This window comes from Halichoeres trimaculatus, unplaced genomic scaffold (assembly GCF_033239565.1).
Source record: "Halichoeres trimaculatus isolate MK-OKI-2021-1 unplaced genomic scaffold, fHalTri1.1 fHalTri1_scaffold_20, whole genome shotgun sequence".
Classification (NCBI taxonomy): Eukaryota; Metazoa; Chordata; class Actinopteri; order Labriformes; family Labridae; genus Halichoeres; species Halichoeres trimaculatus.
The window spans coordinates 20,031,232-20,046,107 of NW_027437198.1; the positions used below are offsets into that span (position 1 = coordinate 20,031,232).

The window sequence follows — 14,876 nt, forward strand, 5'->3', positions numbered from 1 at the left end:
TCAAAACATTTACAGTATTGTTTCAAATGAATAAGCATGCAAAAAAGTACTTCAAATCTCTCATGTGAAACCAGCACAAGACAGCATATATGGCAACAGTTTCAAATGAAAAACAATTTTACAGCCTTATATTAGTAATAAAATTAAGGAAGAAAATGCTCTGAACTTCTACGGTCACACTGATACAAAAACTATTTGGTTACAGTTTCTTCTTTAAATAACAAGACCAACAATTTGGCCATTAATGCACTTTGAGTGTGTTCCATGCTAATGCTGTAAAAATGTGTTGTCCTTTTTCATCAATGGTGTCACAGTATGTATCAAAATGGCTTTTTTGAATAAAATATGATCAGTCCTATTATCTTATTAAATTAAATAAAGATCTTACACTGAAGCATAAAGGGAGAATATATTGTATAACAATACAAAAGGAAGGATTCAATCCTCTTTATTAAATAGAAGGCAATATGGCAATGAATATGAAAATTGTGTTCAAAGTGCGTTCTTCTTTTATTTATGATTGTAGAAATCAGGTTGATCACCCACACCTTTGAAAAAGCGGGAAACTTTTTTGTACTCAGCATGAAAAGAATTCAAGACATGAGTGGCAAAGGTTTGCTCCTTGTGATAGCTCCGCTGTCACATATCAAAAAATGAGTGTAAATTTAGTATGAATACACAGATTAACTGAATTATGACTTAAGGGTATGTTGGTGTTGTATAACAGAAAGCACACAAATAAAATTGCAGAAAACAGTAAAACTGTTTAAATAATTATCAATTTATTTCAGCAGAGGGAGGAGTGGTTTATGGTGAAGTGCTTTGGATTGAAGCGTCTGAAAGTGCTGAATTCATAAGACTGTTGTTTACAAAAGAAGTTGATAAGAAACAGTTTCGCCCTTTTTAACCCTCACCACAAAGAACAAACCCTGCGGCTTTCTGAACAAGAGAATCCTTTTTTTTTTTTTCATAGTAAATTTATTGCTGTTTGGTATTTGTGTTGAGTCTCTCTATATCTTCGAACTACGAGACAGCATTGAAGCTAAGGGTCTTCGATGTCCATGAAATCCTTTCTGGGTGGCTCTGACCCTCTATACCAAGCACAAGAGTCATCACTCCTCTTAATGCAAGAAAAGTTTTGGGCCTGCTTTCCGTTGACTGTCTTTTCCAATACCCAGTCCAACCACAGGCACTCTGCCGGGCTGCTGGTCATGCAGGGGATGGTGGAGCAGGGAATGATCTAAAAAACAGAAAAGAGACCAAGCTCAGGGATTGTGCTTACAGCGAGAAGTATGCATTTTTAGGCTTCTTTCGGTTTGTGGTCACTCAGAAGTGGCTGATTCTTTGTTGAATGTGTCTTTTTAACATTTCTACCTTGCAATCACAGCCCATTTCGTAGTGCTGAGTCAGGCTTTTCTCCTGGGTGGTGCTCAGGGTCTCCCATGGTCTGATATAGTTGCACAGTGTAACGTGCACCTCTCCGTTGCTGTCTATTCTGCCTGTGGAGCAAGAGAAGTACATTGGATGCGTTTGGAAAAAACGACTTTGAGTTTTTACAAAGTGTGATTTGTGTGAGAAGTTTTACCTGTGATCAGATAGTGTTGGCCATTTGTCTCCAGGCTTACTCCGCACAGGGAAGAGTAAGGGGCGGTGAAGATGGCATCGATTTCCTGTTCAGGGCCTTTGAACATCTGTTGAAACAAACAGAAATGAAACCAGTGTAGCTCCACAGTGTTGTTCATACCAAAGTTTGAGGGTAGCTTTATCTAACTCACCTTTATCTGCTTGATGTCATACCGGATCCGTGTGATTGGGCTTCCATAGATGTTATTGCCAACCTCAATCTCTTGCTTTCCTACTACCTTTGCTTTGATAACTAAAGAGACACAAAACAACCCAGGTTTACATTCTTTGTACTGAAAAACAAATCTCCAATCACTATTGTTGATCTAGTTATGGCTCCAATATAAGCCCTGCCCGGGTTCAGCATGCTGGTGTTGGCCATGATTCATGGGTGCGGGTTGGAGCTTAAGTTCTCATGTGCCAGGTGCAGAAGAAAGAGGCACATGAGAGTTTCAGCCGCAGCAATCAGAGGGAGGAATGTGCGCTGCCTGCTCCCAGGCTGCTGGCCCGACACAGGAGGAAGCTAGTCAGCAATCTTTGAAAAAGCTGAACCAGAACGCTCGCCCCCAGGCCTCTCTGCAGAGAGGTGCTGACATGCAAATCAACCTCTCCTTCTCTCCTTCTCTCCTGCGCTCCACAGTTGCAGCTTCCAGATTTACAGGGGGAAAAAAACAACAGTCCAAGTGGAAAATATTATCAGAGGCGTACGGATGAGCTCTTGGGCTCAGTCTCTGTGTACTTGACAAAAATATGACTCAAGTGTTTCACAAAGGCTGATCCCGTCATGTGACTCCAGATGGTCAAATACTGGAAAACAATCATGTGCCAGTAAAAGCTCAATACCTTTAGATAATCAGTGAAAGAGTATCAGTGTAATGAAGCTGCAGTAATTACTGTACATTTATACAACTGCTAAAGTAAAAAAGACGTTGACAAGATCATATTGAGAATCTTTTGAGTTGAGGAAAGTAGCGACAGAGCTAATGATAACCACATGTCCCCAGAGCTCACTTTTCTTTCACAAGGTGTCAGCTACTGACAGCCTCCAACTATCTCCATGCCGAACAATAAGATCAAGCTTCTTAATTTTCTTTTTGCGGGATGGAAGGTACGAAAACTGCAAGCCACATGTGCCCTAATTTGATGACAATAGAAGCTTCGAGAACATCTCCTTTTAAGGGTCTAAAGAGTGGACTCTGAAGGGGGGAAAAAAAGGAAAACAGAGGGGAAAATGAGAGAGTGTGTGCAGATGGAGCAGTTTCACTCTCCGTGAAGAGGATCAAAGGAAAAATGGACAGTTGCAGTGCAGGGTTAACATTCACGCACAAGTGTCCTGTTTGCAAAAGGAGGAGAGGGTTCTTCAAAGTAAAACAGCCACATTCAGGAAAAGATGAGTCAGAGAGGAAGTCAAGAAAGTGTGAAAATAAGAAGTTGTATTGCAGTAAGAGAAAACAAGATCAGATGACAAAATACATCTCATAAGTTAAGACTATACTGGTTTACAATATCCTTAAAACACTATGAGTGAGAAGTGCTGAGGACAGAAACTATCCAACTTTTTGGGCTACACAGTGGATTAGTGGTAATTCTGTTCTCCTGAGTGTGCAGAATCACACAGACCACGTCTCCTTTTACTAGACTAAAGTAGGGCAGGTCAAAATATACAGTGTGTAAGAATATGAAACGCTGGATTTTGTGTGAAGGAGGTATATTATATTATATTATATCATAAACAAAACCTTTAAATTACATTAAACATGAAAAAAAGCAAACACGTTTTTAATCCATCAGCATTAGGAGGATATTAAAGGCAGAAACAGAAAATGCAAGCAAGACTTTCCTTTAGCCTAACTTACACACTGCCGCATTGATAGTACTGTTCTGGCAATTGCTTCAGGTGGTTAAAAAATAGTTGATAAATCCAGTTTAGGTTATCAGAGCTTATCTGACAGGGCTGGACGATGTTTACAGGAATAATCTGACAGTGCTCTAAAATCATACACTACAGAAAACTGAACTCTAATGTGTAATTTCCTAGTTACTGAAACAATAAACACATTATTTTGAACGTTGTGGTGCGGTTTTGGGAGGGCTTTAAAAAAACAAATGGTTAAAGAGAAGAAAGCAAATTCATGTCATGTAATTAAAGGGCCTTTACATGCATTTCCTCTCCAAGAAACCACAAAGCAGTTCAGCTACGATAAAGAAAAACTTAACTATGAATTCAAATGTAATCCTTGACAAGGATACATGGATGTTTTTCAGTTTTATCTCATTGAAAGAAAGGGGTTTTTGCAGCTTTTAACATGTATAAGTAATTGACTGATGCAGAAGTTTCTCAGTCTTCCTGTGCTACTGTTCTCATGGTTTTTAAATGTGGAGGTTACATCCAGTCATTAATGACATTTACACATCAATGCATCAATCTGCCCTCAGTATTAGCTCTTGTTTACACAGCGTGCAAGAGTGCATGGCTGACTTTATAAAAGTAGTCATTTACAGGACCGTTTTTTTTTTCAATATCAATGATATAACAAACAATTTAATGTTGTAAAATAAATAAGTTCAAAGTTTACTTTATCTAGTCTCTAATATTACAACAATATGGCTAAGTCATTAAAGGCAACGGTAGTGAGTCACGTTAAAACTACATACAGCAGCTTCCCTTTTATGTTAGGATTTCTTATTATTTGTACTTTTACCTTAGCCTCACCCCCACCTTGAAGAGGAAATTAAAAAAAAGACACTTCTGCAAATTTAAACTGTTCTTGACTTCCAGTTAAGAGAAGTTTGCGACTTACTCATGCTCTTGAGTCATCTGCCGTTGGCTCCAGACACTCAAGTTAAATAATGCTTTCACTTCAGTAAACTGTCTGACAGTAAGTAGTGGTTCCTCAAGTCTTACTTGTGCAGAGACAGCATGTGAAAAAAAAAATTTTGCATGGTTATCTACACACCGGTGCTATGTTTTATAACTCTGAATGGTGAAACAGAAATGAGCTGTAGTGTAGCAGACAATGAACTGGATATTCAAAGATGTGATAAATAACTGAGTGCCAGGCAGAGCTACAAGTGGCCATTATTTAGAGTGTAGAATTAGTTGCAAAGTCAGTCACCCATTCATTTTCTTTGCAGCAGCCAGAAAATGAACACAGTTAAAACATCACATGGACATCCTTTCCCTCAGAACCTACAGCAGAAAACTTTTTAAATGTTTACTATTTTCTTTAAACTGTTAGTTGAAGAAAATAGTGCTACACAGAAAACCCTTTAAGCACAAGACAGGCTAATTGTGACAAAAGGTGTTAAATTTTTTAAGGAGGGTCTATCCATGGTGCTGAATCAGGAGGCGTGAGCTGGAGGTGTTAGGGGTGGTGAGGGTAATGTTAGGACCTTGCTTCAGAGATTCTTCTGTAGAATTATGAATCAGGAGGTCACGTGACCAACACTCCTGTACTTTGATTGGATAAAGATGGAGCTGATTCTTGTCGGACCAAAGAAATGATGCATGACACAAATATGAACACTGATGAGGAAAGTTACATCTTTGCATTGCTTCAAAATGGTACAGAGGTTTAAAAGACTTTATGTGAAAGAAATATGTGTCTGAATTTTTTTTTCATTCATTAAATTTATTTTTGTTTGTGTTTTAGTAGAAGTAGCAGTAAACCATTTAAGACAGCAACAAACGCTGGACCTGTTTTTGGGATTTTATGATCCACTTTGTCAGGCCAATTTGCAAAGAAGACACCTTACAAGGAAGGCTATTAAAGCATCTGCTGGTAAACCCCTTTCCCTTTCAGCTGGCATATCTAATGTAGTAACTATGGCACCGAATTTACTCCTCATTAATCAATCAAATTATGGCCACAATTACATTTTCTGTCACGTGTGGAAGAAAAACTCAAGTTTTTCTAGTGATGCCTATTAAATCTACAATTGGACCGTGCATAGGCTACTTGTATAAGCTCTGCACATTCTGCAGAAACACAATGAATGTACTTATCATGATTTGAAATATGCCTAATGAACATTCAGAGTTCATGCAGGATAAGAATTATCATAATTAGTACGATAAAGATTAAATATTAATAAGATAATTATAAGAATAAGGTGAATAATCATGATAAAATCCTGCCATAAAAAATATCCTAATGTTTTTCCCCATACTGCCCCCTAGTGGAGAACATTTTCCTTGAGAAGAAGCAGAGTTAACTGATGTTCATGCAGTAAGCAACACCACAGATAACTGACATCTTATCATCTGGTATTAAAAGGCAACTGAGGGACAGGTAAGTTTTGATTTTTGATTTTTTCCCAAAAGTCTGTAACCATGGCACAAGTACGTTTGATGCCAATTTTTTCTAGAAATTCTTGAAAAAATGATCAAATAGAGAATTCATATGTTACTTCTATGCCTAATCAATGTGTCACTAGGAGCCGCTGGTCCTTGTTCATATTCAAAAATCAAATGTGTCCCTCTTTGAAAACAGTTTGGACACCCCAGCCTTACAGTAAACTCCCCAGAAAAAATAATGTGGTTTCTTCAGCCTCAGTCGTGGAATCCAAGGGTAGAGAGAAACCTTTGAATAAAACAGCTTCTGTGTACATACCACACACACTGATCCTGCCTCACTAGCGAGAAAAAAGACCCTCAGCAGACCTTTGGTTGGATAGCTACACAAGCTGGTCACTGTTGAGACTCTGGGTCTGAAGGTGAAGGCAGCAACAGGCAAAGTTTTGTAATAGGTAGGTAAGAGGGAAACTATTCCCATGGACTTGAATTTCAGTGGCCATTCAGAAGTTACTGAATGAGTGAAGCAGGATGGCAAGACTGTTAGTTGAATTCCTGTGCCTGTTGTTTTCTTGTAAAACAAACCCTACAAATATAAACTTATTATATATTAATTGCTAAAATTTAAAATTCTAAAAACCCAGTGGAGTTGCATAAATGCCTTTCAAGTCAGATATATGGTTATTGAAGGAAAATATTTGTAATCTTCTAAAAGGACAGCAACTATTTCATATTTCAAGCTTCTATTTGACAATAAAGGTGAAGGTGAGATCTAAGTGCTATTAAGTTAGGTTACATTGTTGCAGAATCAAAACTGTCAACAAATGATTCAGGAAAAAAAAAGGAGACAGTGAGGGAGGGGTGGTGGAAAGAACAGGGTGATAGAAATTTCCATCCTCCCTCTGTAACTGTAAACACAAGCTGAGTGCTACTTTGCAGAGTTTCCCCAATGTCATTAAAAGAAAAAACAGTCCCTTCATCTACAGGTAGACTAACATTGACTTCATGCTGTCTTACATTTACTTACTTTGCTTGTAAAAACTACTTACCAATGTCTGAGTTGCAAAATGCCTCCTGAGGATGCGTAGGGAAGCAGCTACAGGCTTCTGCAATTTCTTCCACCCGCCAGAGAAACAGAATGGCAAGAGTGACAAAACAACTGTGCGCCGTCCAGGACATCTTAGAAAACTGCGATGTTAAATTTTAAAGGTGGAAAAAAAGAGAGGAATCAGAGTGGCAAACTTAAGAGCAAAGAATCAAAAACTGCCCAAAGCTTGGAAGAGACTGATGCTCCGCTTATCAAGAACTGAGATGCCCAATGGCTTCAAAAAGAGCTCATTCCTGCAGAAGTCTGCACTCAGATTCTTAACTCTGTTGTCTGCTACCGTCCGGCGCTTTTTATTAGAAAAGGCTCCTCCCCCTGCTGTGCTCTCAGCCAGGAAACGCTGCAGCCGGAGGTCTGGGATCCCAAAACTTTCACATCCAACCCGCAATCCCCGTCACCGTCTGTCACAATTACGCTGCACGAAGAGGTGGGTCACTGTGTTAAACATTGGGGTGACGTGAAACATACAATGTAAAGTCACCCCAGGCCGCCCACATAGAAATGAAAATTTCCATAAACTAGTCCGATGACTAAGAACCTTAACTTTGGGGCACGTTTTCACCCCCGATTCCTTAAATCACATGGATTTAAACACTTAATCTGAAATTATAACCCCAGTGAAGAATGAAGAAATAAAGAAATAAACTGAACATTGTTTATGGGATTTTTTTCATGGGAATACATTGAGACCACACAGTACCAATAGGCATTTATTATGTCTGCAAATAGGTAAACTGTGAAATCTACCCTGTCTAAGTATGATGAAAACAAAGGTCAGCAAAATTAATATATGAATTATTCAGTGAAGATGAAATAAATTCCCATTAAATTATTATTATTATTATTTTGAAAGTACTACTCACGTGACAGGCTCATTTTACTAAATATTTCAGTATATATCATTATACTCACTGTAGCTGGCGCTGTTAGAGCGAATAAATTGGCAATGCCAACACTCAAAATTAAAAAAAAAAAAAAAAAAAAAAAAAGTTACTTTTATTTGACGTGGTTGCTTTTTTGTTTCATGCAATCTTTTGGGGGAAGATATATTGTCAATTCAGTCAATAATAGGTCTAAATTTGTTTTTGTTCTTGTGTTATCGTCTGATAAAGTTCGTATTGAATGTCACGTGACGTCTTTGACCGGAAGCTGAGCTACCTACAGCAGCACGGACTTTCAGAGCGCGAAATCGCGGGTCCTCAAAAGAGCTCTTCACGTCTTTCTATTCCTAACTGTTGATCAGCAGGTGAACACGGTAAATGTTTTTTTTAATGTTATATTAATCTACTTCGGAAATAAGAATGAGTTATGAAATATGTTGTAAACATGAGATGATTGAGCTGAAGGCTAAAATACTGTTTTATTCGTTCAACTTTTTACGGCGTCATGATGTTTTTTCTGTGACAAATATAGCTTGCTGGGGCCGAAAGTATGATTTGAGTACTATTTACTAACTAGGAATTACACTCACCAAAAATTATAGAGTGGTATTAGTTTGGTCTTGGGTCAACCAAAGTACACGTGAGCGTGTTTCTTAAGTTGAGATAGGAGTTTGACAAAAAGTCGTGAGGGGGACACTCAGACTGACCTGCAGCTGACTTCCATTCTTCCTCTTTTCTGGCGTAGTTAAAGTTACCACACAAACTTTACAGAAACGTGTGTAGCAGACTTTCCAACGTAACATACAGTGTCATTTCTTAACGTATTACCTCACTGTTTTGGCCGTGAACTTGTGACCTCAAACTCAAAGTTGCTTTATAAAAACAAAAAACAGGTCAAAAAATTGCCACCTTCATTGAGTTGCAGTTACATGATATCATTGTAAAACACAGCTATAGAGAGTGCACAAAGTCCTGTTTTTATATAAATGCAGCCTTAGTGAGGCTAACAGAAAAATTTCACCCAGTATCAGATTATATAAAGTCCTGTAGAGACATTTTACTACTTGCTACAAAGATGCTGGCCTCTTCTGTGCTGGAGGAGCCAAGGTTGTAGCCATACCGCAAACAGTCCCATTTTCTGCGGGGGTCTCCTGTTTTTCTAACCCTGTCTCCCACTGAACTCCCGATTTGGACTTTCTCTTGATTTTCTCTTGAATTTTCACATTAATACCGCAACAGACTGGATACTGGGAATGTTACTGGTAAAATGAGTTATTTTTTGTTTGAGAATTACAATGCTCAGTGAATGCATCACATGGGATCAGCAATTCAGCAGCCAACACTGTGGAACACTCATCCAAGAATTAAATAGAGAGCCAAGTGTTGCTTTTTTGTCGTGGTTATGGCCAACAGTAACTGGTATTTAGAGGTCAAATGAACTGATAGCGTCAAAATGTGAATTAAGTCTCAGGGTCTCTTTTGCAGGTGCTACGTTGCCAATTAAAGGCTTGTTCATAAATACATCTCAACTTGCGTCGTTTTGACTTTACGATGCCAATAAAGGTAAGAAAATAGAGAAGGTTTCAAAGGTTACTCCTCTCTGTTCGTAAGCTCCTATGATGCGTACTAGTTTTTGACGCAGAGTGCGTATGAATACACAGCTACGCAGTGCTACGCGGTCATCAGCATTGTCCACTTTGTCTCGAGTTGCGTCATAGTGTAGATTGTTTGTGCTCCATAATTTTCTCAGTATCCTCACCTTTTTTGCCTTACGGACACAAAAAGGAAAGCAGGATCATCTGTTCTCCCATGAATATAAAGTATAATACATGTATTTGGATAGATATTTAGAGATTGTCCCCCTTTGCATTTGACTTATTTGTTGCTTATTTTGTTGCTATAGCACTCACTCCCATCACATGGTGTTTGGACATTGTGGGAGTTTTCATGTGTTCATCAGCTGGTGGCCTAAACTATAATGGTTCTGAGTAGGTGGTGTGCTGAAGTTAGTGCTTATTGACTGCACAAAGCTTACTGTAAAGGCGGAAATTATACTGGAAAGGTCATTTGAGATGGTTTATCTGGTGATTTAATTATCTGACATTAGGACAAATGAGTCATTTGTAATTCTCCAAAAAGCCTGTCAGGCCATTAGTATCAGGACAGATAATTTCTACCAAGTCATTTTAAAATTGGATTCTTCTGTAAGAGTGCAGCTGGAAGATAAAGAGATAATACTGTACTCACTGTTTATTTTTTTGTGTTTTTTTCTGCAGCAAAGATACTGGATGTGTGATATATTTCACATTTGAAATAAAGCAACAGCAACAAAAAAAGTTTTAAAAGCAGTTAGAATGAAGTAAAGGTGTTTCAGGGTCTGCAAATAAATAATAAGCTGAGGCTGGAAGTAAAGCTGAAAATAGCAACAGGGAATGTCATCATTCAGTTTTTCATTAGTATTAGCTACCACTTTCACATACTCATTGAGTTTTTCCATAATGTATCAAATGATTAACAACTCATGTGGAAATACTAAGGTGAGTGAGTATATTTAGCTTGGCTTGGATTCAGTGAGAGTGTTTATGTACGCACACTCAGCTCAGTAGAAATGCTGTTTGAATTAAGTAAAATACTTAAGGAGAAAAAGGAGGAGGAGGAGAGGTAGAGTGGAGAGAAGTGACATCATCCTCCTAAACTTAATACATTCAATCTGGTAGCGATTTCCCCAGCTACCAAAAACTCCTACACATTGCTGTGAAGTAAAACTTAAGTCAAGTTCTTTTGTTGTTTCTCATCTTTTAGCTGGAAAACAGTCTCAAATAGAAAGTTTGTCACTGATTTTATCTCTGGAAACTGAAGATTAGGAGAGTAGAGAGTTTGCCGCCTCCTTTCTTTTCTTGCCGAGAACAGGAAATCACCGTCAGGACATGAGGTGTGTGATGGTTTGAGCTGTTAATGACTGTGAAGAGAAAAACAGTGAAAGGACTGTATCTGCTGCTGCTGCTGCTACCGCTGCCTTGCTCCCTGACATCATTTTTTGGCCCCTGACAGTCAGCCTTCTGGCTACCCTGGCAAATATTTCCACTGTTTTTCATAGTTGAGCATTTTTTTGTGCTTGGTTGCTTTTCCACAGGACTCTGTAACCTGATGTCTGGAAAGAAGAAAGCAGAGAGAGGGCGTAACTGTAAGAGGAAACAAGAGGAACAGGAAAATAAAGTCTTCTTTTTAATGGAATACTTTTGTCTTTTTCCTGAAGGGGTATTTAAAGCTGTATTTGCTTTGGATTTAGATTGCCGTCAGTTTGGAAAGTTACCAAATCGTTTGAAATTTTGCAAGCATGTATGACTCGATAAGCAGAGTGGAAGTTACCAGATGCAAAAAACGTAAGCAAAAAGAAACAAAAAAAAACACAGATGTTAGGCGTGGGGTCAAGATGAAGACACGTGAGGGGAAGTGACACATCTAAGACCGAACGAGCAGAAGTGTCCCTCTGTCTCTTTGCATCAGAGGAATAGCAGACGCCTTCTTCTGGGCAGAGCCTGCCGCCCTCTCTCCAAACAGTGGGCTTCCTTTGCACTGAGGTGCTGACTAATGTGGTGGGCTCTGCTCAAATCCCAGCCATGTCCCTGACTTCTGAGCATTTTGCACATGACCTCACAGCTTGACCATCCTGAGCTATTTCCCACACAGCTACTCTCCCATCAGAGCAAGGTTTTACTTGCCTGTTCAAATCTGGATTATTGTATCAACATTTGGTTTTAATTTGTTGAAAGAGGGCGGATTTGTCGAAGAAGTGCAATGTAAGCAGCCCCCTGTGTACATTACCCACTTCAAACTCCAGAAAGGGGCTCAGGAATTAGAACCTCTGTACTCTAAATTATAGACCTGCTAAGGCCAGGAATACTCTCTGAAAGAAGTGCCTGGCAAGACAGAAAAAGAGGGTCTCATTGCGGGAACTGGTGGGTGCTGCGGCACTGACCAACATCCTCTGACTCCCCTTTCCTCTGCCCTGTTGCCTTCACACATGCCACATGACCTGACCATCTCATAACTTTTAGAAAATCCTTCCTGAGCTACAGGCCTCCCCTTCTGATGTGACCCAGCCGCAGCCCAGGGGTAATTCCCACCTTTTTCCATTTGTCAGAGCAGCTATTCACATCTTACTGATGACAGTGGACCAGTGTTTGTGGATTCACTGCTGGGACATGAGAAAAACATCTGTTTAAAAGACAGAAGAAACACTAATATGACCTCACTGACTGGGGTTAGATGACCACCTGTAAGGGGGCGTCACAGCAGCTAGTCACAATGAGTCTGCTGTATTGTCCGAGCATCCTCAACTCTTGAGCTCCTTTGAGTGGAGTTGTTGCTCTTACTATGTAGTGATGTGTGTTTTTTATAGGAACTCTTACTTTATTCAACTTAACAGGCCCATACTGGTAAATTACATATAAATACCTGTACAGTCATTTCCTCTGAAGCCCACAACACTGCTCAACTATGACTGGAATGTCTGGGGCCGCAATTAAGATAGCAAAAAAATTCAGACCGTATCAAGCCCCTCCTCATTTTCAACAAAAGTGATTCTTGATTTTACTCAATCATTTAAATTTTGAAAATTTAATGTGTTTCATGATATGTGTCTCTGGCTGTTTGTGATTGAGATTGACATTTTGTGAGAAGCCTGTTTTATTTCAACGTACTTTGTATCTAGATTTTGAGAAGGCATCAAAAACACCAAATGACAGTAAAATTGTTGAGAAGTTTCTTCAGCTCAGCTGTTGAAAAAGTCATTGTGCTGCTGGGAGCTAATAATAATAATAATAACTAACTTTTAATAATTACTAGAAAAGGACTCAGAGAGCGCAGACCTCCACCAAGCATATAGTGATTGTCACGCAACACTTTAGTCCTACTTTAATGTTATACTCCCTTTCAGCAGACTGTCTGCGACAATTTAGTGTTAGTTGCAGGTTTGTATGATAAATTGTTACCTGAAAGTGTTGAAAATGATAATGACCCAATACATATTTCATATTCCAGATCTTAGTATCCAGATTATTGCCAGGATCTGGATCGTACTTTTACATCGGTCAGAAATTATGGTGACCTTGTCTTGTATTGTTTTATCTCACAATGATAAAGAATCCTTTAAAAAAATTCCTGGATCCAGACTCCACCTCCAAAATTTGAATCACCTCTTCGGTATCTTAATTTGAACATTTCCTGAAAATTTCATCCAGATCCATTAATTACTTTTTGAGTTAAGTTGTTCACAGACAAACGGACACGCTCTCCCTTAAACACAACCTCCTTGGCAGAGGTAATAATAATTAAATCCTATTTTCTGTTGTCCTCTTTAAATCCAATAACCACCCTTGTTTTAGCTTTATTTAGGCCTTCATCTACTACTGCCATAGACGTTAGGCCTTCAACCTGCCATTGTGTCACCCTGTCCATCAGTTCGTTGTTAAGAAGACGGTAGCTCAGACCATAGGGACTTTGGTTTGTAACCAGAAGGTTGCTGGTTTAAGTCCCAGCATGGACCAAGATTGGGGATTTGGCTGATGACCAGAGAGGTGTTAGAGTAATTTCTTGATCACTGTCAAGGTGCCCTTGAGCAGGGTACTATATCCCCCAACTGCTTAATTTTGTATGTTGCTTTGTCTGTCAGGTGAAATTGTAAACTACCTCAGAACTCTGCTGAAAAAAGTAAAATCAAAACAGTAAGCTTAAACTTGTTTATTGTAACTTGTTTATTTTTCCCTGGCTTTTAAATCCTTTATTCAGAGATGACTGGACAGTGGACAGTTCAGGAAACAGGGCAAGGGTGGTGTACAACATACAAGGAAAAAAGCCACAGGTTGGAGTTGAACCCAGGCCATTAACTTGAAGGGGAACTTCATCAGGTGTGTGACCTTCTTGGGCCAAACCGGTACCCCAAACTCCTTTCAGAGTTAACAGTAAACTGTTACTAAACGTTTACACATCGAAACATAGGGGTTACCATAGAAAACAACAAGGGGTCTCTTTAAGGCTTGTTCTCACCTGTGATTGGACTTGTAGGCGATACCGGCGCCCCTTATCTGATATTTGCTGTACTGCATACGACAGATGTTTGGCATCTCCAGAGTCAGAAGCCTTAACTCTATCAGAGCCAAACTGTGTCTCAAATACCATGATACCAGATTTAATGGAGGGAGCAGATTTTATTTAATTTTTTTTAATGGGTTGGTGTATTCCGCCAGTAACTGCTGGAATGATAACAACATGCGTCAATAATCCTTGGTGTTGCACTCAGATCAAAAAGTTTTGATCCCATTTCACTGCTGGGAAGTTTAAATGACAAAAACAACCACACCTCATTCTCGTCACACATTTAAGTGATTTTTTATTGTTGGTTATATTTATTGTTACAAGGAACTTGTCTCTTTGTTTGACTGTGAGCTAATTGGGAAATTCCAGATTATCACTTGTGATTGCACACTTAAACGAGATTACTGGATTTGTTGTTCATAACACTAAACTGGACAAACGTGATATGCCGTGACTGGATGAGTGACCACTTATGTCAGACAGACTGACACAATAATAAAACTTGAGCCAAGTGCGACTCACACGAAAACAAATCTATGGTGTGATGAAAATCTCTGCTTTCTCCTTTTCACAATGGGTGACACAAAATGACCAGCAGGTGATTCACATTTCTGAAGCGCACTCCCTCCAGCGTATAAGTACATCCTTATGTGTTTTTGTAGAGGAGTCATGTTTAAATATACAGTGATGACTTTCAATACTAATCAATCATTTTTGTGATGTCATCATTTGTTGCTCTTATAAACAGACAGCCTTCTCAGAAACCCATGAGTCACTGTGTGTTACAGTATGTAGCCGCAAACCCACCTGCCCAGGCATGTAAGCCTGGGTATTGTCAGTGTGTTAACATGTGTTGCGTAAGAAAATGCAGGAAGAT

At 39.1% G+C, this 14,876-nt stretch overlaps 1 protein-coding gene and 1 long non-coding RNA gene across 2 annotated transcripts; one reads left to right on the forward strand and one right to left on the reverse strand.

Annotated features, from left to right (window-relative positions):
• Positions 1 to 54: 54 nt before the first annotated feature.
• Positions 55 to 7,318, reverse strand: timp2b (TIMP metallopeptidase inhibitor 2b). Its single transcript, XM_074696628.1, has 5 exons — positions 6,967 to 7,318; positions 1,776 to 1,876; positions 1,586 to 1,691; positions 1,375 to 1,499; positions 55 to 1,240 (listed from the first exon to the last, which is right to left on the reverse strand). The coding sequence occupies exons 1-5, from the start codon at positions 7,094 to 7,096 to the stop codon at positions 1,043 to 1,045; spliced, it is 660 nt and encodes a 219-aa protein (XP_074552729.1). The 5' UTR covers positions 7,097 to 7,318; the 3' UTR covers positions 55 to 1,042.
• An 890-nt stretch (positions 7,319 to 8,208) lies between these two features.
• Positions 8,209 to 11,111, forward strand: LOC141809174 (uncharacterized). Its single transcript, XR_012599992.1, has 3 exons — positions 8,209 to 8,277; positions 9,389 to 9,466; positions 11,037 to 11,111. It is a non-coding gene; the product is annotated as an uncharacterized LOC141809174 (long non-coding RNA).
• The last annotated feature ends 3,765 nt before the right edge of the window (positions 11,112 to 14,876 follow it).